This window comes from Xiphophorus maculatus, chromosome 6 (genome assembly GCF_002775205.1).
Source record: "Xiphophorus maculatus strain JP 163 A chromosome 6, X_maculatus-5.0-male, whole genome shotgun sequence".
NCBI classification, from domain to species: domain Eukaryota; kingdom Metazoa; phylum Chordata; class Actinopteri; order Cyprinodontiformes; family Poeciliidae; genus Xiphophorus; species Xiphophorus maculatus.
The window spans coordinates 7,879,641-7,905,408 of NC_036448.1; the positions used below are offsets into that span (position 1 = coordinate 7,879,641).

Sequence of the window (25,768 nt, forward strand, 5' to 3'; positions counted from 1 at the left end):
GCGGATGTTTCAGGTTCTTCCATCTCTGTGTGCGCACACTGATTTCAAATTGTAATCAAGGTCAATCGTTTTCCTCCCACTGGACTCCCCTGTGAACTAATTTCTATTCTAAACATTAATGAAATCTAGAAAATAGCTCGGCCTGGCAGCACGCCATGAAACATTCACCGAAGAGCCCAATGAATTTACTCAGAAACATCCCATCAGATGATTCTATTGAGTTCATTTCTGATTGATTCATAACAGTGAAACTACATTGCGCATAAACAAAGGAATATATTCTGCTGTCACGAGCTCACAACGACCTGGATGATGTAGCAGCGTGCAGCTGAGGCTGATGGGAAAGCTTTGAAGACAGCAATATAGCCGTCATTATTTAGAATTAACAGTCAACTAAAATGCCACAACAGTGACAACAACAAGACAGCAGGATAGCAGAAGTGACACGCACTAGTCTATGGAAGGCCAAAAGTGCCATAGTTCAAAACTTAAATAAAATCTTAAAATACTTTGAGTGTGTCACTTCTTAATAAAAAAAATTCATTATTTATACAATGTTTAAATGTCTTATTAATATGATTTATCATTTTTATTGACTGTGACTCTCATGCCCGCCAGGTTTTTGAGTTTTTTTTTTATTTTGTACAAATAATAAAAATGATGCTTTTTTGCAAAATGATGCAAAATCTATTAAACATGTAAATATTTGAACAGTCAGTTAAGCTTAAACTGTAGACATAACACTGCCCATCTTTGCATCCCTGTTTTGCAAATAACAATAACAAATAACATGCAAATAACAACAATAAGTGTTGCTCAAATATGTTTTTGAACAAAACAAGATTTGGGGAATTTAAGCGATAAAGCTCTCAGTTGGAATGCATAAACAAGGCAGCAGACATTGAATTTTATTCACTCTGAGGAATTAGTGTGCATTATGTATAGTTGTGGTACTTCATTTTAAAAAATTACATACAGTAAGTTGTGATTCATTTATTCCCATTCTCAACTATAAATACCTGAGAATAAGCAGCTTTATAATTCAAATAAATGTCAATTATAGAGTCAATGAATCAATAAATAGACATAAGACGTGTATTACTGTTGGTAAAAACTAGATTGTTGTTTATTTAATGCAGTGATTCATAAAACAATTCAGATCTAGATGCTGTTAAAGTCATGTTGCTTCAGTCTTACACATTATGGGTTTAACAACCCATAATGCCTGAAAAACAAATATGTATTTCTATATTTTACAAAATCATGACATTTTTTGTTTTGCCAAAAGTTAACCACATAAATTTTATTGCTCAAAGACAGAGTCTGGTACATGGCTAGTAACCAAGGTTTGTTTTTTTGGAAAACGGATATGTCTGTGTGTGTTATGTGTGGGAGAGAGGGCATGTATTATTTGCACACTTCTATTCTGGGCTTTTAGGCACTCCTTATTGAAAACAGCAGCAAAAATGTCAGGATAGATAACTATAATTACAAGAGATGTTCCATTCAAGATATTCCATTTGAAGAACTGCTTGAAGGCAACACAAAGAAACAAAGACTGCTTTAAATTTTTTATCTTGCGTTCTTCACACAGTAACCTGTGAAATTCTGGTTGGGGCAAACCTTAAGCCTTTGCACCCTTTTGAGGTGCAGAGGTTTAAGGTCGGGGCACCTGTCAAACTGTTACCCCACCATGATAATACACTAGTAAAATCAACTTAAAACAACTACATGATTGTACCTCTTGCTCTAACCACAGTTGTCAGTATTTCAAAGCAATACAGAGTATAATTTTTGGAGATTGTTCACACTCTGCCACTCGGCATAGATTCAGTCGGGATTTTTTGCTAGAATGGTATAAGATTAGGTCTTTGGCCGATGACAGTCCTAATCCAATGCAATGTATAAAATCAATGCCGTGCATGTTTGTGAAAAACTCTAACCTTAAAATAAAGTAAAACAACACACATCATTCCAGTTGTTTAATTGATGATTCATTTTGTAATATATACCATATTTAGCCAAATTTACTATAAAGCTGCTGTGATTCTAACAACCAATGTTAAAAACACTTTCCATACGTTCTGATTTTCGTGCAGACTTTTTTGCATTGAAATGAATGTGTTTTACAACACTGCATGAACAAATTAATTTAATGCATTCATGCATTTAAGAAAGATTTAAGTGTAAGTCCCATAAAACATATCACTGAATTTAAGGTAATTGACAGTGGATCTCGGATTTGTATTTGTTTTGCAGTCTGTAAAAAAGTATGATTTTAAATTAAGTTTTAACTGGGATAATACAGCCATATAATAATGACTTAATTTAGAACTTGATTTGTGGACACATTTAAAAAAGAAAGATTAAGTAAGAAAAAAAAGTTACACACTGTACAGTAAATCCACAATATAACATTTGCAGCATTGATATTTCTTACCCTCTTTTGTGACTATTATAATATTTAGTTATAAGCTTGTAAAATAATTTATTCAACCACCCTCTTAAGCAGACCAAAAAATAAATTATTTAATGCTTGGTAGCACGCTATAATTTTCATATTCACAAAGTAGTCCCCTTTTAAAAAATAATTTAAAAAACCACTAATGCAGTTTGTTTAATAAATATTCATGGTCAGTGTCAATAAACACCAGTTACATGAGCTACAGAAACATCATTAGCAAGGATTATGCAGATGGTAACAAAATTTCTTTAATGAGTATTGTGGAGAAAGTGATTTTCTTTGCATGGTTTGCAATTTTTCAATTTATTGCAACCAATGAATAGAGCTGCCAGCTTTTCTATTAAACAGGGGAAACACCGTAGCATACCATTAGCACAACTCACATTATGCAAGCAATCTTTATAAACCATGACACAAACCACAATATGGATATTTACAATAAAAAACAGATATGTTCAAATAAAATATACTATAGGTGTCTGCATTTACCTTTTCTGTTAATTAATCCTCACCTCCATGGCCAATCAAAAATCTCTGTGGTACAAAGGCTTTAAATCAATGTTTTCTTTGCATTGTTTCCAAAAACAGCACAAATCCCTTGCTCTTTAATCTATATTACTGGGCAGCCTGAGAAACAGATGGTAGGAATCATGTTTTACACCCAACAACAGACACATTTAACAATGAGAGTCAACTAAAGAACTCATTTGATGGCACTAAGGCCAAATCCTATCTGCAATCTGTAAGAGTGCCCTCTGCTGAGTAGAAGGTGACATTGTGGAAAGAAGTTAAAGTGAGATATTAAAGGGGGCAAACCAATTATTTTGAATATTCTATCTATTCCCTGGTTAAAGGCGGACTATTAAAACCTTCTAAAAGAATAAAGGTAACCCTGGCATAGGATACTATTGCATATACAGCAAATTGGGTTTTCACAGCATGGATTAGCTATAATTTCTATCAAATATAGATTCATGAATGCATGGCACTAATGCAGTGATTTAGCTCAGAAACAGTGTTTATCTTAGCTGTACAGCCTTTAGAGAGAAGATCAGACATTTATAGTATGATGGCTGGGTCTGCTTTCTCTCAAAATGACCACTTTACAGGATTGACAGAATCATGACCAAAATGGAAACTGAACCATGGTTTAAAGTGTTTCATGTAACAATAAAAACAAAACAAGAAATGCAGACATAGAGGCAGACCATGATGTGATTGTTTTTATATACAACATTAGAGCAACTATCATTACATTGTGAAAGAAAATATTGTGCTGATTGTTGTAGTTATGATATTGTCATTTGACTTTTGATTCACAAAGCCAGAAAACACGACAGCCTCTGACTCTAGTACTAGTTAATAAGTTGGCTTTTTGTGCAGAATACAATTGCTTCCTGTCACTTTGTTATTTTGTAGAGTAACTCTGGGAATCTAACAAGCTGCTATTAGCTGGGCTATAGAATCTGTTAGCAAGCCTGCAGTTTGCTGTGTAACAGACCTGCGGCTACAGACCCTTAAAATGCTAATCGTGCTTTTTAAAGGAAACATTACCTTGGTAACAATAATGGGAGGCACTATGACCTTTCAAAGAGCCAACTTCCTGTCTTGTAAACAACTGAACTGTATTGGGAACCGGTGAAGCGGTAAAAAAGGGAAGTGAGGGCCAAGCAACTGCTTTATACAATTGGGACAAAAACTGAACTCTCTAAAACTTTCTAAGATGTCTTTTTAAAGGAACATCAAACTGTAGGAAAGGTATGTCATAAAAAACTTTCGAGGTTTGTTTTACATTGAGTCCTGACCTTCATGGAGTGCAGGGCAGACATCAGAAACACAAGACTCCCCTGAAAAGTGTTTAGGTGAGTATGGAGAAATATCAAACTTCACGTTTAGCTTGAGCCGTGAAGCATTTTCAAAGTCATCAGCAGATGTGGGTGCGTACAACTTTAAAGATCCGAGCTCTACCTACCCTCTGAGCTGATTTCACGGGACCGGACGAGGTCGCTCTTGTTGCCCACCAGGATGATGGGCGTTTGTGGCTGGGACTCCCTGAGAAGGAGGCGGAGCTGGGCGGTGCGGTGGAAACTTCGCCTGTCGGTCACTGAGAACACCAAGATACACACATCACACTGCAGAGTGGACAGGTCCTGGGGATCGCAAAGCACACACAAACACATACACGAATGTATAATGCTTGCAAGACTCTGCTGGACAAGAATAGTTTGCACACACTGAGTAGGGATCAACTTACACCAGGCCAGGTGTGGAATGTCAGGTAGACGCTACATGCGACACAGGATCTCTTACATGCCATTAATGGATTAAAAATTCGTCCTTGAACATTTCTCTCTCCCCAACACTGGAGCTACTGCCAAGCAGGCAGCACTCAAGTTTTTAGCACCGTCCCATGAGGACGCCGTGGAAGCTCTGGTTAACATGACTGCATGCGTGTCATGCTTCACTTTGATTCTCCTGACCCTCTTAACAATGACCACTAAGAGCCCACTGGCACTTTCTGTCACAGAGGCTCAATTAATGTGAGTGGCTCTGTCAGAAACAGCAGTTCAGAAACTGCCTTCAAGCATCTCTGTGCTCCCCAGCTCTCCCTGTCTGGTTCAGACAGCTGAGTTCAGATTGGACTGAATGAAGTTTATCAGGGCGAATTGGGTCATGAGGAGATTTGTGCATTTCTGAGTTTGCTTCTGTGTTTGTCTGACTTAGTCAAAGATTATGCAGCAGATCTTAAAAAACAAAAAACAAAAGAAGTAATCATATCTAGAGATCACCTGCAGACCAGCTGACGACTTGCTGACCTGGTTGTTCATCACAGTCCCTAAATCATATTACCTCCTTAATCTGGTTTAGTCAAAAAAATCTAATATGTGGCAAATACCGAAGGATTAAGAGTTCAACAAGCTGAGAGTCCTGTGCTTGCAATTAAATGCAAAGCGATTGTGGATAAACCTGTGACCTCCTTTAAATGTTGGTTAAACATTCATTAAAGGTGGTATGTGCAATGTTAAAAAAAACTTCATGTGAACAGACCGGTCTCAGTTTAAAGCAGATGTAAACAAAAGCCTGGTGGAGAAAACAAAAAAATATTTGATGACAAAGAGTTTTAGTAGATATTTATATTTTAAATATGGATTAATCCTTTATGTCCTAAATTAAAAATCTTCTGGATATTTTTGCTTATTTTAATTGTACGCAGTTCTTTAAATGTCCTATGAGTAAATATATTTGCCCATTTATACATAAAAACTGGAACTTTCAATATTTAGCAAGTTATTTTCGCAATTTACTGTCTATTAAAAGAGTGCCCCTGCTACGGCGGGGGTGAAATTACCGTAATAGCCCAATATTGGCTGGAAAGCGCAACATCTCCCCTTTCAGAAACCACTGGAATATTCAGATAGCACAAAGTGTGGGAATTATGGTACTGCAAATTTGACTGGATCGCCGGCGCTCCATTTAGGACTTTCAGGGCTAAAGAACAAGGATAATTTTGACAAACAAAAAAGTGAAAATCCATGAAAAATTTGAAAAAGTGAGAACATTTTCAAATGGATTCTCCATGCATAAATTTACAGAATCGTTTGTGAGTTTGAAAAGTTCTCTGGTGACAATGTTTTACACCAAACACAGAGTAGAAGCGTCTGAATTTTTGCCTCCCGCATTTCCTCTGAGACTTTGGTCATCCAGGAAATGATCCAGGTTAGACAAGGGTCAATTACCAGTAGGTTTAAAAAAAGGCAAAAACTTCTATTGCTGTACATTGCCAGTTAGCGGCCAAAAAAAAGACTCCCACACATTTCCCTAACCTATAACAAAAAATAATTTGGCTAGTTAGAAATATTTCTATTTGTGAGAATCACTGACAGCTGTTGCTTGGGAACTAAAGGAGTAGCACCCATTACTCTTAAGGCACTGCTGTTTTTAAATTAAAGTAGACCCAGCTAAAATCAGCTTGTTGTACTTGTGTTGTTCCATAAAGGTAAACTATCCATCTAAATATTTTGTATTTTCTTTAGCTAAAGGTGCACCAAGAATTCAACTGCAAATATTTGAGAGCTTTCAGGTCTTCAGAGAAACCAACAGTTTAGTGTGGAAACAATTAAGTTGGAAAGCAAACTCGCTGTTATGATTTTCTGTATCAGAGAGGTGTTTAAAATGAACTCAAATGAAGCACAGAAAGATAAGAAATAACTGAAAAGAAAATATTATTTTGATATATATGTTGAAAAATGTCTGTGGGTCATTCAGGCTGCAAGAGAGCTAGAGAGAGCAATACTTTCAGCAGATGACAGGAAGGCTGAACACGGTACAGCAAACATGCTCTGTTTTATTCTTTTTAGCTTTCTAATTCTATCTATCATACAAAATACAAGATTTTGACATTTTGTTAACTCTTTGGAAAAGATAAAGAAATAATCTGTAGTGTCTAGGGAATACAGTTGTTTTAATAATACTAACAATTTTAGCCTTGCTAATGGCTACTATAAGATGCTAAGAACTATTTAAAGTTGTTTTGCCCTTGTTATCCGCATCAATGTTTTACTGTGGCTACTCGCACATAAGGTGTGACACGTCTCTGCTTCTCGTATATATAATTAATAGGTCCTGACAGGAAGGCAAGAAAACAATATTTTGAACACTCATGCATTTTGTTATGCTACAGTTTCCAGAGAAATTGATATCAAGTGGTTGGTATAGGTGACATGTAACATGTTACATGTTATACAGTCTTATGTTTAACTTATACTATGCAACTGTGATGTTTTATTAATCAAGGTCATCCTTCCTGTAACTAATCTAGTGTCACAGATGCCCAGTTGGTTCAAAACAGAAACAATGAAAGTTTCCAAAATCTTACTGTGAAACATTCTGAAAGTAAAATGCACATTTGAGCAACAGTTGAAGATCTAGATGTTTTTTTCTGTAGGAAAGCAGCACAAAAAAGCCACCTGGAAACTTCACATCTAATACCCAACGTACTTATGTCCTCCCGTAAAGGCAATGCCAGAAAAAGTACACCTGAGGAAACAATTTGAGGTTTACAGATGTGCAAATTGACGTTGTTATAGAATAAGGATTGCAGTGAGCTCATATTTACAGCTTCCTACTGTATTTTCTATAAACCTGTCAGAAATCCACATCCACTCAATGCAAATTGTATTTCCAGAGGAGGTACGGCTCTGGAGCCATAAACACTTCTGAGTGGATCAATACAATAGCACAAATAATCCCGTCTGTCTGCTGTGGGTCTGAAGTGTGTTTTGAACGCGTGTTGTAAGACGGCAAGATCTCCGCAAATTCGCTGACCGCGTGTGTCTCCGTGTGTAAATGTGTGGATGCCCCTGTCCCCGCTCCGCTGCCCTGACGGTACTGTAAATTTCTGCCCTCCTGAGATTTTCAGACAGCTGAAAAATTCACAAGGCTCCCACAGCAAGACCTCCGCACTCTCTATGTCTGATGGAGCGCAGGAAATAGGGAGTGAGACGAGAAGGCAGCAGGAGAGGGAGCTACCGACCACCTGTCACCCTCCGAGATGGGGGGAAAGATGATGAGGAGGTGGAGGAGGAAGAGGGATGGAGGTTAAGAATGCACGGAGAGGGATTGAGGGGACACATAAATCATTGTAAACAAACAAGTAAAGACACAGACATCAATTAGGATCACAACGTAGTGCTTCAGGAGAAACGCTGCGACCGAGTTAATATGTCTCCTTGTCTATCGAAGGCAAAGCAACTCAGGACAGAGCCAACTAATGCTCCCTCTCCACTTCTTTTTTCTCTCGATTAAGCAGCTCTGCTCAGCTCATGGAGAGCAGGCCATCTGTCAATACATACCCCTCTGACGCGCAGACGCACACAAACACAGAGCCACCGGGGCCCACACACGCAGAATAATTTAAATCATCTGTAAATACAGTCAGTCATCACTGAGCAATCAGGAGAATAACAGTGAAATACTTTAATAAGGAAAGACTCCATGCTGATTAGGGCTGTGTTATTTTAGACTCAGTTCACCATGAACACAGGCTTTACTGTCCCACAGTTGCTAAATACAGAAGTGATTGGCTGAAATTACAAATATGAAATACTTTGGTGCTCCTGCAGTCGCTGGTTGTTTTGCTTGATTTGAGGTAGGTTCCTTAGTTCTTGGTTTGTCGATACTTATAAACAAAAGTTAGAAATTGTTCTTATGTAAATTTCCTTGCTAAGTTGGCTTTTTCAATCACTAGAGTAGAGAAGCTTAGTATTATTTAGCCTTTGATTTTACGTTTTCAGTCTCAGAGATGCACTGATTGTTGAAATGATGAATCTGCCAAAATTTACACTCGACTGACTCGACCACATAGATGATGGTGGTTCTCAAAGCGTGGGATGCACTGGCCAAGCAACTTCATATTTCATTGGGTGTCCTCAATGTTTTCTCTAGGTGCCGTATTTTTACTAGAACAATAACCATTGACATAATGGCACCCGTCATTCAATCTATTGGGTTTGTCAGCAACCAATTGGTGGTAGCAATTTGTTCGGGTTGGGTTAGGCTAACTCCTGATCCTCAAGGCTCCCACATGCTTTGTCCGAAGCCAAACAGTCATGTGGTTGTGGACTGTTTGCCTTTGCAAACACTGTTCATACAACAGCACAGACCCTAAATCCTCTGTTTTGCTTTTGACGAAGAGATCAAGGAGCTAACGCCACACTTTTCTGCGAACAACAACATTGCAATTGTTATCCAGGACTTATAGACCACTTTCCAGGATTACTATGATAGTGAGATAGTGAAGAATCATACAAATGTAGATAATTCCTCACAGCGTCAGATAAACATTCTTCACAAGTATTCATGTCTCCTGGAGATACAAAACCCAGACCCTAGTGAAGAGAAGTATCAACAATGTTATCCGAACGCATTTCCATATAAAAGCACAGGAACAAACTTGTGATCAATCAGAATCGCACAGAGCTATCAAAATAGATGGAATCTTTGTTGCATGTCTACGTCAATGAGAACCGATGAAGTATGTCAGGGGCCTTAACCCTTTTAACCCTCACTTCACCACCAACTGTATCAATCCATCCAATCAGCTGCAATGTCGGCCCACTTTAAGTTAACTAAGAGTGGAGTAAAGGTTTTAATTTATTATCAAATCCTTATTTGACACACAACATTGAAGATGTCCTTTTACAGGACTTATATATGTCTTAAAATTACCCCAGAAAACTTATAGTCAGTTGAATGGTAGATGAGCTGATGGAGTAGAAATATATATAGCTGGCTGGGTTGGTTGCGGTCTCCTATGAAAATGTATGCGCTGAATAACATCCACAAATACACTGGTGGATTCCCGTGCATACGAATTTCTTCTGTTTTAAATCGCCAAACTCAGCTAAAACCGTCTGACTAACTCACAGAGACATGACGTCCATCTGCAACAGGTAAGGGTTGTAGATGGAGTTATTACTCACGATAACGTCAAAGAACTTCACTTGAATAAATCCAAACAGTCCCTTAAAATCACAGAGGACACGTCTTAGTGAGAGAGGTGAAAAGAGAAGCAGAAAATTACGAGGATGGATATCTTCCTGTTGGAGTTACAGCACATGGTGAGAAATAAAAATCAGTTTGTGTAGAGTCTGACAGCTGAAAATGTGGGTTTTTTAGATTTACTATTGAATGCTTTTTAAATAAAATAAAATAAAATTACCTTGGACAGTTTTGCACAATACACTGACCAATTTTTGGCCAATAATGACACAGTGGTACCTCTCAGGCTCAGGATTTTGAAACAAAAAGTGTATTCTCTCATTTCTGGTGCATTTTTGTATCTTTGTTTAACAAGTTAGGAAAAATAAGGAAAGGGTGAAGATCTAAAATTACTTAGCAACATTGTGGGAAATTTCTTTCCACTTGAGTTGCATATTTTTTATAGCTAACTTGAAGCTAGAAACAGTAAACCCTTTAAACTACTGAGGTTTTGGACAGATCGTAAAAGTTATTTCCAGCAGATGTTTCACCGTGAACGCGCTGTTAAACTTCCCATCCTAACAAGGGTTGCACCATATTAGGAATCCGTCGCTGTGACAGTACAACTGAATTCCCACAAGTTTTATCTAAATCAGGATTGGGCATCAAGGGCAGGAAGGGTCCATCTGTTTCGCCAGATATATTACTGGCAAGAGCATACAGTATGATACTTGGAAATGAAATAGCCGACCCATTCATTGCAGTCCAAGCAGTCCCTTGCATTGCTGAGACTGTTGCATTGTAATGAAGAAAACTTTAGAATTCTGAATCTCTCAATTAGGCATAATTAAAATAAAATATTGCAAACTCTTGACAATACTTTAACAAGTGGACACTGAATGCCAATGTGCATCTGTAGGAACTCAATCATGACTCTGTATTAAAATCATGTATTTAAATTTGGCAGATGACTGCTGCTTGGGGCCGCATCCCAAAATAACTCCACCATATGCTTCATGCTTCTGCTCATCACTTATCTATCTTGTCTCTACTGTTGACTTTCAGACAATCAAAACATTCATCTGCAGCAAAATTATATGGGTGCTTTCAAATCCTTTCATAAAAGCTTCAAAAGCACACACATCAAAACTGTTTCTGGGATTAGGGGAACAGAAATAATATTTTTAAAAGACGGACTTTTTAAAAGGTCCTGAGCAAAATCTTCCATTTTTTCTTCTGATATCAAACGACTGGGAATTTGTCGAGTGTGGGCTACCCCAAGCAAATTCAGCTTAAGTGCATCATGTTTGATGCAAAAAGAAAGTCTGAAAACCTCTGGCCCATCCTGCGGCTTTGGATGTCAAAATCAGACAAAATTGCACAAATTTGACATGCAAGGAAAAAATAAGACTGAGGTAGAATGCAGTTTACTGCAAGTATAACAAAACACAAATGCTGAGATAAAGAAATGAAAGGCTGATGTGTGCTTTGAAACCTTTTCAAATTTAGTAACGTTACAACCATAATCTTTAATGCACTAGGAAACAACACGTTTTCTGTGCTTGATTGTGTGCATTGGGTTTGGGATTGGCATTACAGACCCAATAACTTTGAGTAAACATAACCCAGGAGTTTTTATTGGACGCACTCAAAGAGAAACCTCAATGAACCATTTAAATCTCCATGATATTTCAATCCAACACTCTACACTTCACATAAAAAAAACAACCGAGGGTTCTCTTCTTTATTGCTTCTAACTGTCTCTCTTCAAATAAAGCTGTAGTCAGTGTAAAGAGTTTTCTTTGCTGCATTTTTGCTGAGTGACTGACTTCTTGTCCTCATTTGCAGATTATTGGACATAGAAGCCAGTCATTCCTGGGCCCCAAGATGCTTTCATATAACTGCATTGCTCACATACATTAGTGTGTATCCAGAAAAAAACACTTAGCTGTTGGAGTCCAACACAACATTTGAAACCATTAACATTAAGGGCAATGAATCACCTATGAGACATAATTTGCATAATAAGCTGTGGCTGTAATAGCGCTCAAACTATTATTCTGTCTGATTGTGGGAAAAAAAAACCCCCACAAAAAACAAACACCAGAGCACATTCTGACCCTTTTTGGAGAAGTGCTTGAGCGCGCATGTGTAGCATGCATCCGTCATTATACAACATACTCCTCTCTGTCTGGGAAACAGAGCCAAACTGATTGCAATCTATTGGCTTTTAAGCTGTTTGCTTTGCAAAACAAGATACAAGAGTAAAGCAGCTCAGGGCCTTTACATGGAACACAAAAGGTCACGCGTATCTCCACCTGCCTTCACAAACACGAGCTTGTATGCACCGATAAATGCATAGGCGCTCCTGCTGCCATTTGGCTTTATCAAAAGCAAATATGTACACTTTGCACACGTCTGGTGCTTTGGTTTGCGATCTATCTGCAAGTCCGACTGGCTGTCTGAGCGGAATGAAGGACCGGGGAGATTGATAAAGACACAGGGGTGATGAATGGAGGGATTGAAAAAGGACAGGAAAAGGAAGCAAGCAGAGAGAGAGAGTAGAGATATAAAAAGGAGGCAGAGAATGTCGCTATGTGGCAAAGGCAAAAACCTGACGACAGCATGACGAAGCTCCATGAAGACGGAGCGCTGAGCTGGTACTTTTCCTCTTTTTTCCATGTTTTCCTACAAAGAGGAGAAGCGCCCCACAGGAAATGCATTACTAAGGTCATAGCTGCATACGCTGCAATGGCAAAACACACATCTGCTCGTGCATTAATACACATACGCCAACCTTCAGAGGCCAGCGATTGCTGAATTCAACCGACCTCAAAGCAATGTACTGTACGACAATACACGCTGTTGCACGACGTGTCAGACCACCTCCTCACACAGTCGCATGGTGCACACTCTAAGGCACGGCGTAATAGTGAGTGTTTCTGTATGACCCAGATTTGAGCCTTCATACAGTATGTTGGCATGTGGAGCCTCCAGCCTGTCCATTAGCAAATCCCTGAATCCCTGCGCACTAGTCATGCTGTTCACGCCCGACCTCTGACCTTCATATTTAGGGGGAGGATGAAAGAGGATTTGTGTCTTGGCAACAATGTAGTATAAGTAGAAAAAGCATTATGGGAACATTAAATTAAATATACTGCAACATTTTTGGCAAGTAATCTTGGAGTTAGTGAGTTTATCTTACAATTTTTTTTCTTTTTCGCAGGTTGTGGATTCAGGGAAAATATGTGTCCTTACACATACCAACAAAAGAAGATGGAAGCTATTATACCTTATTCTCTTGTTTAATACCAACAAAAGCACTTCAACAGAACATAATATCGACTAAAGAAAGCTGTAGCAGTGTGTATGTGTGGAGGTGGGCTATGGTACAAATTTCAGTGAGTGGTCTACAGTGCTATAATAATTAAGTGCATTTATCCATTTAATTTCTGTCTACTTTGTTGTTACAATATCTCTCCATAAAATCAATAAATGTAAACATGATGAGCACACAAGTACAGCTGCTTTGTTTCCCTCCTTATGTCAGAGGGAATGAATAAAACATCAAGCTGCTGGAAACCAAGCATATGCGAACTGAAAGCTGATTCAATAATTCTGGTCTTTATTATTTAACATATGCAGTTGTGTTTTTTCTGCAATTTTCTGCAACAGATGCTAATGTTCATCCAAATGATTAAAATCACTTTTGACTCACTCCCAATTTTGTATTGTCTAGATTAATAATGAAAAAGACAGCAGCGAATCAGATTCATAGTAATCAATAATAAATATGAGAAGCTATTTCATTAGTTTTCATCCCCCCTACACCACAAAAGCACTTCAATTAAGGTACCAAATGTCTTGTTGGTCACACGAGTACCGCAATCATTCTGATTGTTGGTTCACATTATTTATTTACAGCTGCATTGAGTCAGAAACCCTTACTGTTAACCAGCGGTGTTCCACAGAGCTCAGTCCAAGGGCCCAGTCTATAAATTATTAATCTTCAGTTTAACTGCTATGCAGATGACACACAGCTGTACCCATTTGCCATGGCCAACTCTTTTGTTCCTGCCTGTTTTGTCTGGTTGTTTAGATTAAATTAAGATAGAATTTGATGAAAATTTTGTCAAAGTAAACACAGATGAAAAAGAACATTTCTGCTCTTGGTCGACTCTTTCTAAGAAGCTGTATGGGCAGTAACTATTCATCCATCACTTCATGTTGAGAATGTAGGTGTAATCCTTGACAGCGCCCAGTATTTTGAAAAATGTATCAGTACTCGTTCTTTCTCCTCATACTTTCATTTTCACGCCACCCTTTGTTAATTTCTCACACCAGATTCTTGTCATTGTTGTATTGATCATCACAGCTGTTGGTCTCTTCCTGTGGTTTATCCCACAAACCTCCACTGGTTCAGAACTCAGCCACTCACGTTATCACCAGAACCTGTTTCACTCAACACAATACTACAATCCTTAAACACCTCCTCCTCGTCCTGTTAAATATCTCCTCCTCACGTGACAAGCTCCATAATCCAACTCCTTTGTACCTCTGAGTTGTTCTAACCTTACCCTATGTGCCAAACTCTCCCATCCTCCTCTGTTTTCCAGCTCTCCAATCCATCTGCCTAAACATCCACAATGGGCTTTAGAGTTGTCAGCCATACGGTGTTGTGTCTCTTGAGTACTTTCCTTCTATCTGCACAATTGTTCGTCAGTAACTTTGCAAACCTGTCCTGAAATTCACCTTTATGAATATTCATCTGACAGTCGTGGAAAAATTACCAGACTTCCTTAAATTGTAATTATCACATTACATATCTCTGATTAATTGCTGATTAACAACACAAATGATACATATTTTATTTACTAAGCAAATTATATTGACAAATAGTGTGCAGGAAGTCACACAATTTCTATTATTAAATTGTGGTTTGCTCTTGGGGTGAACTTTGTAAGACTGAGGAACAATGGCAGTCGTTTTTAAAACTACAGAATGTTGTAGTGGATCCACATTTTTCCACATGACTGTTATTCAGCAAACAAGGCTAAATTATACTGCTGTAACTTAATTTTATTTGACAGTTTAAATCTAGATGTATTATCCCTAGTTAATCACAGTGATTGTTTTAATAATATGTTCTTTCAAAAAAGCCAAAACAAATGAATGTATTGTTTTTAAATGTTAGCTCAAATGCTATAAGGACAGCAACATGCTATAATGCTAGTTTATTTTTGAAAATAAACTAAAGCTTTATATTACATATATAAAGATATGAAAATTAAGAAAAGAAAAGCAGCATGCAAAGGTTTGGAAGTATGTTAAGATAAAAATTTCCAAAGTTTAATTGCTGGTTGAAACCTTAGCTATTCAGATATTTCTTGAAGCGCTATTGAAAGTGTTGTTGAAAGAGCTTGATTCAGTGCAGCTGATTAAATATGCAGAATATGTAAGTTATAATATTTTGCCAAATACCCACTGAACTATGAAAACAAGCAAGGTGAAGCAACACATTTCAGACAAAACTCTAAAGAAAAGAGATGACACCTATGGGTTTTTGTTTTTATCTGAAGGCATTCCTATTGGATAGAAATGGTTGCTCACTGCTTAGCCTAAGGGTACAATAGATTCCTCATTGATCAACAATGGCATGCGCTTTTACCCAGCGGTTCCATTAATATCTTGTACTTCATAGCGTATAAACGAAGAACCATGGAGAAGCTAAGCAGATGGGAAGCTGACAAAGACAATGCTCACATCTTTTTCCACGATTGTGCAAGAATTACAAATAAAGAAATAAAGCCATGGATGAGCATTGAACCATTTTGTGGACACGCTTCAACTGGTTCTGGTTCAGTACCTCCTTTTTGAAACAGTGGCTATAGATGGATGATAGATGGTCGTTTCAAGCGGTGACTCGATTTCAAGCACGGTTTTTCCAATTCCAGTTTTAGTCTCTAACCCTTAGAGAGGGCAAGTTCAGCCATTAAGTCTTTTAACACAAAGTCCAAGTCAAGTCTCTTACCACCAACAAGTGATATACCAATTTGCTTATAAAATTTACTCTGCCTATAACACTGCATTGCAGTAGAGTAGGCCTAATTTTAAAAATAAAAATTTCAAAAATGGTCTTAAAATTATAATTCAACATGCAAAAACACTGCTATTAGCTGCTTCAAATGAATCACAAAACAGAATATTCACAGTATTAGAAATAAAAGGAGGCTTTAAACCTCCAAACAAATCAAGCAAAATGCTCCTAATGGAGAAAAAAGGTGAATAAAAAAGTAAACATTATTTATCCATCCATCCATCTTCTTCCGCTTATCCGGGGTCGGGTCGCGGGGGTAGCAGCTTCAGAAGGGCAGGATCAAGGAGTTCTGACTATATGGAACCCTCTGCATATCAGGAGCAACCCGTTAAAAAACAAGCTGATACATCGACTGGAGACAGAGAGACTGGTTCCCTTTTTCCTTCCCCCCTACCCGCCCCTCTCTGCTCCTCTACTCATTCACAGGATTCACAAGATACCTATGAAGAAATGTCTTCTGGACCGGAGTTTCTTAAATTTACAGGTGGAATGAATCAGCAGGTTCTCCTCGGCACGTCTTTCCTTAGTGCTCACGTAGCAGACCTCTCTTCATTTAAGCCACCTGACTCTAACTTCCCAGAGGATCCACCACCCTGCGTTTCTGAGGTCTGAGGCCGGGGTCCAGATTTTATCTTTACACATATCTTCCTCCAGAATGTGTCTGGCCCCCCGGCACAGCAAAACAGGACATTACCTGTCCGTATCACTACAAGAAAATTTACAAAAATCAGAAATATAAAATACAGCTGTCCTAATTCAAACATCAAACTGTTCCCCTGCCTAAAGGAACCTCAGACTGAAGAACTTTTGGCCTCAAAAGTCACTTAAACTAGCTCTTTTAAATACCAGATTTCTCTGTGCTAAAGCTCTATTAATTAATGATTTCATCAATGTTATGTTTCTGACAGAAACATGGTTGAATGACAATAATGAACCAATCGTACTAATAGAATCAGGCCACGGTGAGAACCAATGTGCTCCTGGAACGGACACAGAAGACTTTAGAAATTAAAAGAACCATGATGACAACCAGTTTCCTCCGATGCTTCAAGGTCGACGCCTGTGCACTTTGAATGCAGACGCTTGACGTGAAATGCTTGACAACTAGCATTTGGTGCATCTGGTGTACATTAAAAGACTGTGGAGGCGCGTCGAGGGCACGTCAGCTCTAGTCGTTGTTTTCCGTTGGACGCTCTTGACGCGTCAAACGATTCAAAACGCACAACGGCCTTCGACGAGCCTCCACATAGACTTTGACTGTAAACCAGACGCGCCTGACGCTCAAAACGAGTTTGGTGTGAACGCAGCAAAGTGAACACGCGTTGAACTTGAAGCTTTGGGCACGTTTTTGACGTAACGCATTTGGTGTGAACGCACCATTAGACAACCCCAAACCTTGACGTTACCAGAACACAAAACTACTCCTAACCTCAGTCTAAACTTAATCTACACCTTAACCCAGATACTAAATATAATGCTTCATAGCATTAGGATCAGGCTTCAACAACATAAATAAGTGAACAATATAGAGTCACCCTTATGTCAAAATTTAATCAATGGAGTGATTTATGACCTTAATAATTAATTGCCTTTAATTTCCAGTGATAGAAGATGTAACTAAGTCTCAGCGAGAAAAGGTATTTAAGAAATAAACACAGATTCACTGATTGAATTTATGTTACTTTTAAAGTGACAGTTTTTATAGTTATATTTACATTATCGACATCTTAACTGGATTACTTCAAACCTAAGGACTGGGGTTTTTTCTTACTTTTATTTTTACCTTACTTTTCTTCATCTCCAAGTAGAACCAGGACAAAATGCCTCCAGCTAACCCCAAGGGACATTAGCAGTATTATACAATGACTTCAGTCTATAGAAATGAAAATCAAACTGCTGGAGGTGAACTTTGAAATCAACGCTACCTGTGGAAATGAGACAACTCTTCCTCAAATCAACGGATCGTAATCGATGCAGTAAATCGTACGCCTCGCATCAAGCAGCTCACCCTGGAACACTCTGGGTGCCAAGCCGAAACAAAAGCCTCACACTGCAGATCCGATGAGACGACTAACAGGGAGAAATCCCTCACCTGGACGAATCAGCGTGGCCGGCTCTGAGCCGAAACCCACCTTCAACCTCAACACCTGCTCCACCAAAGAAAAACAAACAAACAAGCAGCTGCAACCAAAACAGTTCCACAGACCCCGCTCCCAAGGACAGAGCGACCAGCCCGGGCCTCAAAACATTCTGACTCCATGGGAATCCCACTGAAAAACAGATTTTCTGCACTCCAGCCTGAGCCTCTGAGTGAAACCTCGCCTTCAAACATCAACAATGAGGCAAGACCAACACATCCACCCCGAAAAGCTAGAACAAGATCCCAAGATACTTGAACTCCTCCACTTGGGGCAGGACACCCCCCCTGGCCCGGAGAAGGCACTCTACCCTTTTCCGGCTCAAGACCATGGCCTCGGATTTGGAGGCACTGATTCTCATCCCGGCCGCTTCACACTCGGCTGCGAACCGCTCCAGCGAGAGCTGTAGATCACGACCTGATGAACCCAAAAGGACCACATCGTCCGCACAAAGCAGAGATGAGATCCCAAGGCCACCAAATCGGATCCCCTCAACACCTTGGCTGCGCCTAGAAATTCTGTCCATGGAAGTGATGAACAGAATCGGTGACAAGAATCTCTAACTTCCCAGAGGATCCACCACTCTGTGTTTCTGAGGTCTGAGGCCGGGGTCCAGATTTTATCTTTACACATATCTTCCTCCAGAATCTGTCTGGCCCCCCGGCACAGCAAAACAGGACATTACCTGTCCGTATCACTACAAGAAAATTTACAAAAATCAGAAATATAAAATAAAACTGTCCTAATTCAAACATCAGACTGTTCCCCTGCCTAAAGGAACCTCAGACTGAAGAACTTTTGGCCTCAAAAGGCACTTAAACTAGCTCTTTTAAATACCAGATTTCTCTGTGCTAAAGCTCTATTAATTAATGATTTCATCAATGTGCTTAACATCAATGTTATGTTTCTGACAGAAACATGGTTGAATGACAATAATGAACCAGTCGTACTAATTGAATCAGGCCACGGTGAGAACCAATGTGCTCCTGGAACGGACACAGAAGACTTTAAAAATTAAAAGATCCATGATGAGAACCAGTTTCCAATCGTTCCCGACTCGTATATTTCCAGAAAAGTGCGCCCGATTCTCTGAAACATTGTTCTCTTTGGCGTTTCCTCCAGCATCAGCGTCTCATCTTCTGATTTTTTTGCCATCCTGGATTTGACTCTGTCCAGCTTCACTTTTAAAACAACAATCTCTTTGTTAAGTTGATCATTTTCTGCTTCCAGAAATTCAATCTTTTCTCTCATCTTTCTCAGCGAATCCTGTGTGTTTTCTCTTATAGTTTTCTGTGTCCGTTCCAGGAGCACATTGGCTCTCACCATGGAGTCGTAGTCAGTTTGTAATCGCTGTGCCGTATTCCTAGCTTCGTCCAAATCTGAATTGAGACGTCTGATTTTTTGTTTGCAATCTTCATTGCGACTTCGAAGCATCTCATTCACTGTTTCATAGCTTTTCACGTCGCTGGTGTTCTGGTTACGTTGAAGACGCTCGATTTTCTTCATCAACGTTGCCACCATCTCTTTAAGCTGCTTGTTTTCACGCTTGTACTTTATGCAGTTCCTCTCAAAAATGTCTGTTCCTGCCAACAGGAAATCGTTTTCTCCTGTTGCAGTGGTTTTTATTCCTGCCGAAAAACAATTCATCTCTGCCATGATACTTGTCTCTTCTGTCGAACCTAAAACCGCAAATGAATTTTTCTGTGGAATCTGGGAATACAGAGACAGTGACCAGTGATGTCACAGACAGGATGAGTGACATCACTGCTTCACATCAAAGCCACAAGAAGTCTGTTGCGTGGGCGGGGGGAGAGGGGTGGGGGGGGGGGATGTTTTTTTTTAAACTTTATTCTCAGATACCCTGTATAACGACAGAGTGAAACATTTGTTATGCCTCAAGAAAAACAAATACAGATAAACATATTCAAGAAAAAGCTAAGGGGCTTCGATTCCCAACTCAAAGCAATACAGATTTAAATTATTTTAGTGGCTATTTTTTGTCAGAGTCTTTCATAGTCAGGATATAAAACTTAACTTCATTGTAAAATGCAGCAAGGCATGACTTTCTCTACCTGGAACAATGAATATGATATTTAGCTAGTGACAATAAAGGATTTATGAGAAACTCAGAATTGTTAAGCATGATTTTAGTGAGGCCAAGTAAGAAATCTTCCCATAATATCATAAATTGAAATTCTGTCCATGAAAGTGATGAACAGAATCGGTGACAAAGGGCAGCCCTGGCGGAGTCCAACTCTCACCGGAAATGAGCCCGACTTACTGCCGGCAATGCGGACCAGACTCTGACACCGGTCATACAGGGACCTGACAGCCCGTATCAAAGGGCCCGGTACCCCATACTCCTGGAGAACCCCCCACAGGGCTCCCCGAGGAACACGGTCGAACGCCTTCTCCAGGTCCACAAAAAACATGTAGACTGGTTGGGCGAACTCCCATGCACCCTCCAGGACCCTGCCGAGGGTGTAGAGCTGGTCCAGTGTTCCACGATCAGGACAAAAACCACACTGCTCTTCCTGAATCCGAGGTTCGACTATCCGACGGACCCTCCTCTCCAGGACCCCTGAATAGACCTTGCCAGGGAGGCTTAAGAGTGTGACCCCTCTATAACTGGAGCACACCCTCCGGTCCCCCTTTTTGAACAGGGGGACCATCACCCCAGTCTGCCAATCCAGGGGAACTGCCCCCGATGTCCATGCGATAGTCGCGTCAGCCAACACAACCCTACAACATCCAGAGCCTTAAGGAACTCCAGGCGGATCTCATCCACCCCCGGGGCCTTGCCACCGAGGAGCTTTTTAGCCACCTCGGCGACCTCGTCCCCAGAGATTGGAGAGCCCAACCCAGAGTCCCCAGGCTCCGCTTCCTCAATGGAAGGCATGTTGGTGGGATTGAGGAGGTCTTCGAAATATTCTGCCCACCGGCCCACAACGTCCCGAGTAGAGGTCAGCAGCACACCATCCCCACTATAAACAGTGTTGGTGTTGCACCGCTTCCCCCCCCTGAGACGCCGGATGGTGGACCAGAATCACCTCGAAGCCGTACGGAAGTCTTTCTCCATGGCCTCTCCAAACTCCTCCCATGCCCGAGTTTTTGCCTCAGCAACCACCCGAGCTGCATGCCGCTTCGCCCACCGGTACCCATCAGCTGCTTCTGGGGTCCCACAGGCCAAAAAGGCCCGATAGGACTCCTTCTTCAGCCTGACGGCATCCCTCACCGAAGGTGTCCACCAACGGGTTGCCGCCGCGACAGGCACCGACAACCTTGCGGCCACAGCTCCGATCGGCCGCCTCGACAATGGAGGCACGGAACTCGGTCCACTCAGACTCCATGTCCCTCACATCCCCCGGGACGTGTTCGAAGTTTTGCCGGAGATGAGAATTAAAACTCCGTCTCACTGGGGATTCCGCCAGACGTTCCCAGCAGACCCTCACAACACGTTTGGGCCTGCCAGGTCTGACCGGCTTCCTCCCCCACCACTGGAGCCAACTCACCACCAGGTAGTGGTCAGTGGACAGCTCCGCACCTCTCTTCACCCGAGTGTCCAAGACATACGGCCGCAGATCCGATGAAACGATGACAAAGTCGATCATCGAACTGCGTCCTAGGGTGTCCTGGTGCCAAGTGCACATAAGGACACCCTTATGCTTGAACATGGTGTTCGTTATGGACAATCCATGACGAGCACAGAAGTCCAACAACATTATTTATTACAACTAAATATTTCTGTTGAATGGTGTAAACGCTGGAACTTTGAACTGGATTTTCTACCAATTTGAGTTTGGTACACAGCAAAAAGAGAACAAACTGGGGCGTGCCGTGGTGGCGTGGTGGTTGGCGCGACCCATGTTTGGAGGCCTTGGGTCCTCAACACGGACGTTGCGGGTTCGACTCCCGGACCCGAGGATATTTGCCGAGTGTCTTCCCCCTCTCCTTCCCCGTTTCCTGTCGGTCTACTGTCGTGTGACGGACACTAGAGCCCACAAAAAGAAAAAAAAAAAAGAGAACAAACTAAACTGCCTAGCAAGCAATACAAACAGCGCAGTACAGCACTGACAGGAAGAAGATTAAATGTCGAGAAACTTCCTTCCTTGGGCTGGATTCAACATCAGCCTATCTCAGTTCCAAGAACTGGCAAAGTGATTTTTGCTTCCCTCTTCTAAGTGAACAACAAAATGTAGCTGCAAAGCAATTGCTGCCCTCTAAATTACATCCTTAATTTTTTCTTCTCTAACCTCCCAAAACATAATAGGGCATCCAAGTTTTTAAAAAGGTCAGCAGCTCACTTTCATAACCGCATGCATGTGCATCTTACATTTTCCCAGGCCTCTGGCAGCACCAATCTGCTGCCTATGATAAATATTTTAATTTCAAGTTATCAAATAATAATGAAAAGGCTAAAAGTGATTCAAGCTTGATATGAATTCACCCAAACGCAATAAAGAGAATGATGACAGGGCCTCTCCGTAAACAACGAGCTGTTTAAGACATTCTTGTCGATCTAATGCAGAGGACATCACAGACCAGCTAGGTCAAGGCCAAGTATGTCAGCGTTTCTATTTCTGGTGCATGGATGACTTATTTAAACCATCCTACGTTTCATGACACCCACAACACTCACAACGCCCCGGCGTCTGCCTGAACAGACTCTCTGCCTTCTGTGCATGTACGCTGGAGATGAACACATACACATCTGCTTGGCTCCAACAAATTTCACTATCAAAAACCACCCAAGTAAATACAAAAGCAGTTTTTAGATGACGAATTCATTTATTAAGAGTAAAAAAAAAAAAAGGCAATCTCATCCATGTTAGTAATGTATGTAAAGTAACTACCGTAAGTCAAAATTAAAGTGTAAATTGTAAATTATAATTTCTTGGAAAGCTGAGTTCAGTTTCATATGCCTGTTTGTAGAATTAAAATTAAAAAATATATTAATTAAATATTAATAATTGCGACTGGAACATCTCTGAAAACACAATTTTGGCTATTAAATCTCAAACAGCAAAACATCTGAATCTTATTTGAAGGAATTCAGAAACTTTTATCACTAATATTTGAGGCTTTTCTCAGTGAGATGCCAACCAAATACACAGGTGGAGAGAATGGCTAGCCACTAAAAATTACATCCAAGTTATATTGGGTGTCCCAATACAACTTATTCACTTCTGATACGATACAGATAACGTAGCTGTAAGAATTGGCTGGTACTATATCGACCCGATATGATATCAGCACGAATCATATATGATTTTATTACTTATTTTGTTGTGTGGAGTGTTAGAAAAGGCTTGATCAAGTGATGCTACTCAAGTAGAATACAATAATAAGAACAACTGACCCATTTGTTGTTAATCAATAGGTCTGATTTAGGTGCCGGCTGATATAATCCGATATTCATTTTTTGTCTGATATTGACCGATTTTCGATATTGGATCAGGTCTACCCTAAAACGGACCCAGAACAAAACACTGGATAATGTCATAACTCATGTGTCATTTGATGTAAAGCTAAAACTAAATGGTATTTCAGGAATAGAGCATCATCTTGACAGAAACACTGTGGTGGTAGTGTGGCTGCTTTAGGACCTTGGCATGTTTTATACAGAAGGAAACCTCATCCAACAGTGCAATGATCCAAAGCACACCTCCAAGTCCCCCATCTGAATGTCTCAAAGAAATTCTGGACTTGCAGTGGAATGACCTTGTACAGGCCTCCAAAGAGACTGAATCAAAGCAATTCTGAACAGAAGAATGGGGCAGCAATATAAATGAAATCTTGCACGTTGGTTTGGGTCACTTCTTTCCTTTAATAACTGAATTAACAATTTAAAAAATCCACTGTGTACGGACTCTGTTTCTCTTTTTCTTCTGTTTAAAAATTGCTTGGTTATCTGAAACACGTAAATGCGACCCAAAAAAAAAGAAAAAACAACTATTAAACAAATCTGTGAGGACAAATACTTTTTTCACAGCTCTGTGTGGAAATCTGGCCTTCCCAGTTTAGTCCACTTGGGATTTGTTGTGTCCGGTGAAAATTCCTCCTTCGACTGCTCGACCTCGCCGTCAATCAGCTGGGTTGAAACGCAAAAGAAGCAACTGCTGAGCATAACAGCTTTTTCAACGTTTTCCCCCAGTTTGTGTCGCGGGGTAAGGCGCTGATTTTGTTGCGGTGAGAGAGCGACCCCCCACCCGCCCCCTCCACCGCCAGCAGTGCCGCATGCTGACCATTCTAGCATGATGCCATGCGTGAATGAGTGATTAATCCTGCCCTTGTGCGTGCACGTCTCGTGTGCTCGTGTCTGTGCATGTTGCCGTGGTAACCGGGGTGTAGGTCGGGCTGCCCTGTGGAGCACACTCGAGGCCGGAAGCCCTACCTCTCGGGGACTGCGAGTGCTGGCAGAGCATCCAGTGCCATCGCAAGCTGGTTTCTGGCACTGACTTCATACCTGATTTTCTGGATTTTATTTTTTTTTTAACTGTTGGATGTTTTGTGTGCATGACTTTAATCTTTCAACACAATCTCCAGAAACACACAAACGAAAGAAACATCAGGAACGGGAAGCCGTCCAGTCCTCTCTGGAGTCATTCCAAACTTACGTGCACCGCTGTTGCTTCATCCCTTATGCCCTGCCTCACTTTTTTTTCTCTTTTTTTTTTTTAACATGCAAAGAGTAACAGATGTAATTAACTAAAAGTGAGGCGGGGGTGGGAGGGTGGGGGGTCTCTACATAAACGCTGCAAGAACAAACATGAAGCCATCTGGGGCACTTAAGAGCGATGACAGCTGCAGGACGGAAGGACAGCTAGATTACTGGTGAGAAATGAGCAGGTTTTTCTCCGGGGTTCTTCAGAGTTCAATGTACCTCCATGTGAATAATTCAACCTGAAGAAGAAGAAGAAGAAAAAGGGCTCCTGCTGGCCCAGTGGACATCAGGAATAGGATGATATTCCCTGCAGAGTAATTAGAGTGCTCTACTGCCCGATTATCTCGTTAATATCCATAAATAACCACATGCTGTTTGAGCCGGTATAATGTCATAAGGTGCAGTTTTCACAAGCTTTTGCTGCTCCCCCCCCTCACTGCCTGTTGTGGCTCAATTTTCCACCACTCCAGATTTGCAGTATAATTATGAAGCAGAGCAATAACAAAAAAATACCCCCAAAAAACAAACATGCTTTTAGCATGGATTTAGAATTGGATTTTTAAAAGATAGAGCTTTCCAGTTTTACAAATGAGAAAACTTTAAAGAGTTTGAAAAGTGCGAGTGCAGCCGCTCCTGTAACTCTTCCACTCGGAAGCACACGAATGGCCATCAGAGAAATGGAGCAAATAGCCTTCCCCGTTTCATTAGCGCAGGCAAAGGATGGCCGACATTGGAGGAACCGCGGGTTCTTTAGCATCAGGCTTGACGTTCTCCTTGCCTCGGTGTTCACATTAATGTTTTCTGTCAGTCAGCCAACTGGGGTTAGCCTTGAAACTTTCTCTTCTAACTTTACCTTGGAATAGAAATATCAATCTGGGGTTATCCTGAGAGTCAGACTTTTTCGGCTCCACGCTAACAGATGTCAC

At 40.5% G+C, this 25,768-nt stretch overlaps 1 protein-coding gene across 1 annotated transcript in view; it reads right to left on the reverse strand.

Moving 5' to 3' along the window:
- Positions 1–25,768, reverse strand: part of rem2 (RRAD and GEM like GTPase 2) — a 52,545-nt gene that overhangs the window by 14,804 nt on the left and 11,973 nt on the right. Inside the window, exon 4 of the mRNA XM_005811041.2 lies at positions 4,437–4,614. Within this exon, the coding sequence (XP_005811098.1) occupies positions 4,437–4,614 (178 nt within the window). The remainder of the gene's footprint in view (positions 1–4,436; positions 4,615–25,768) is intronic.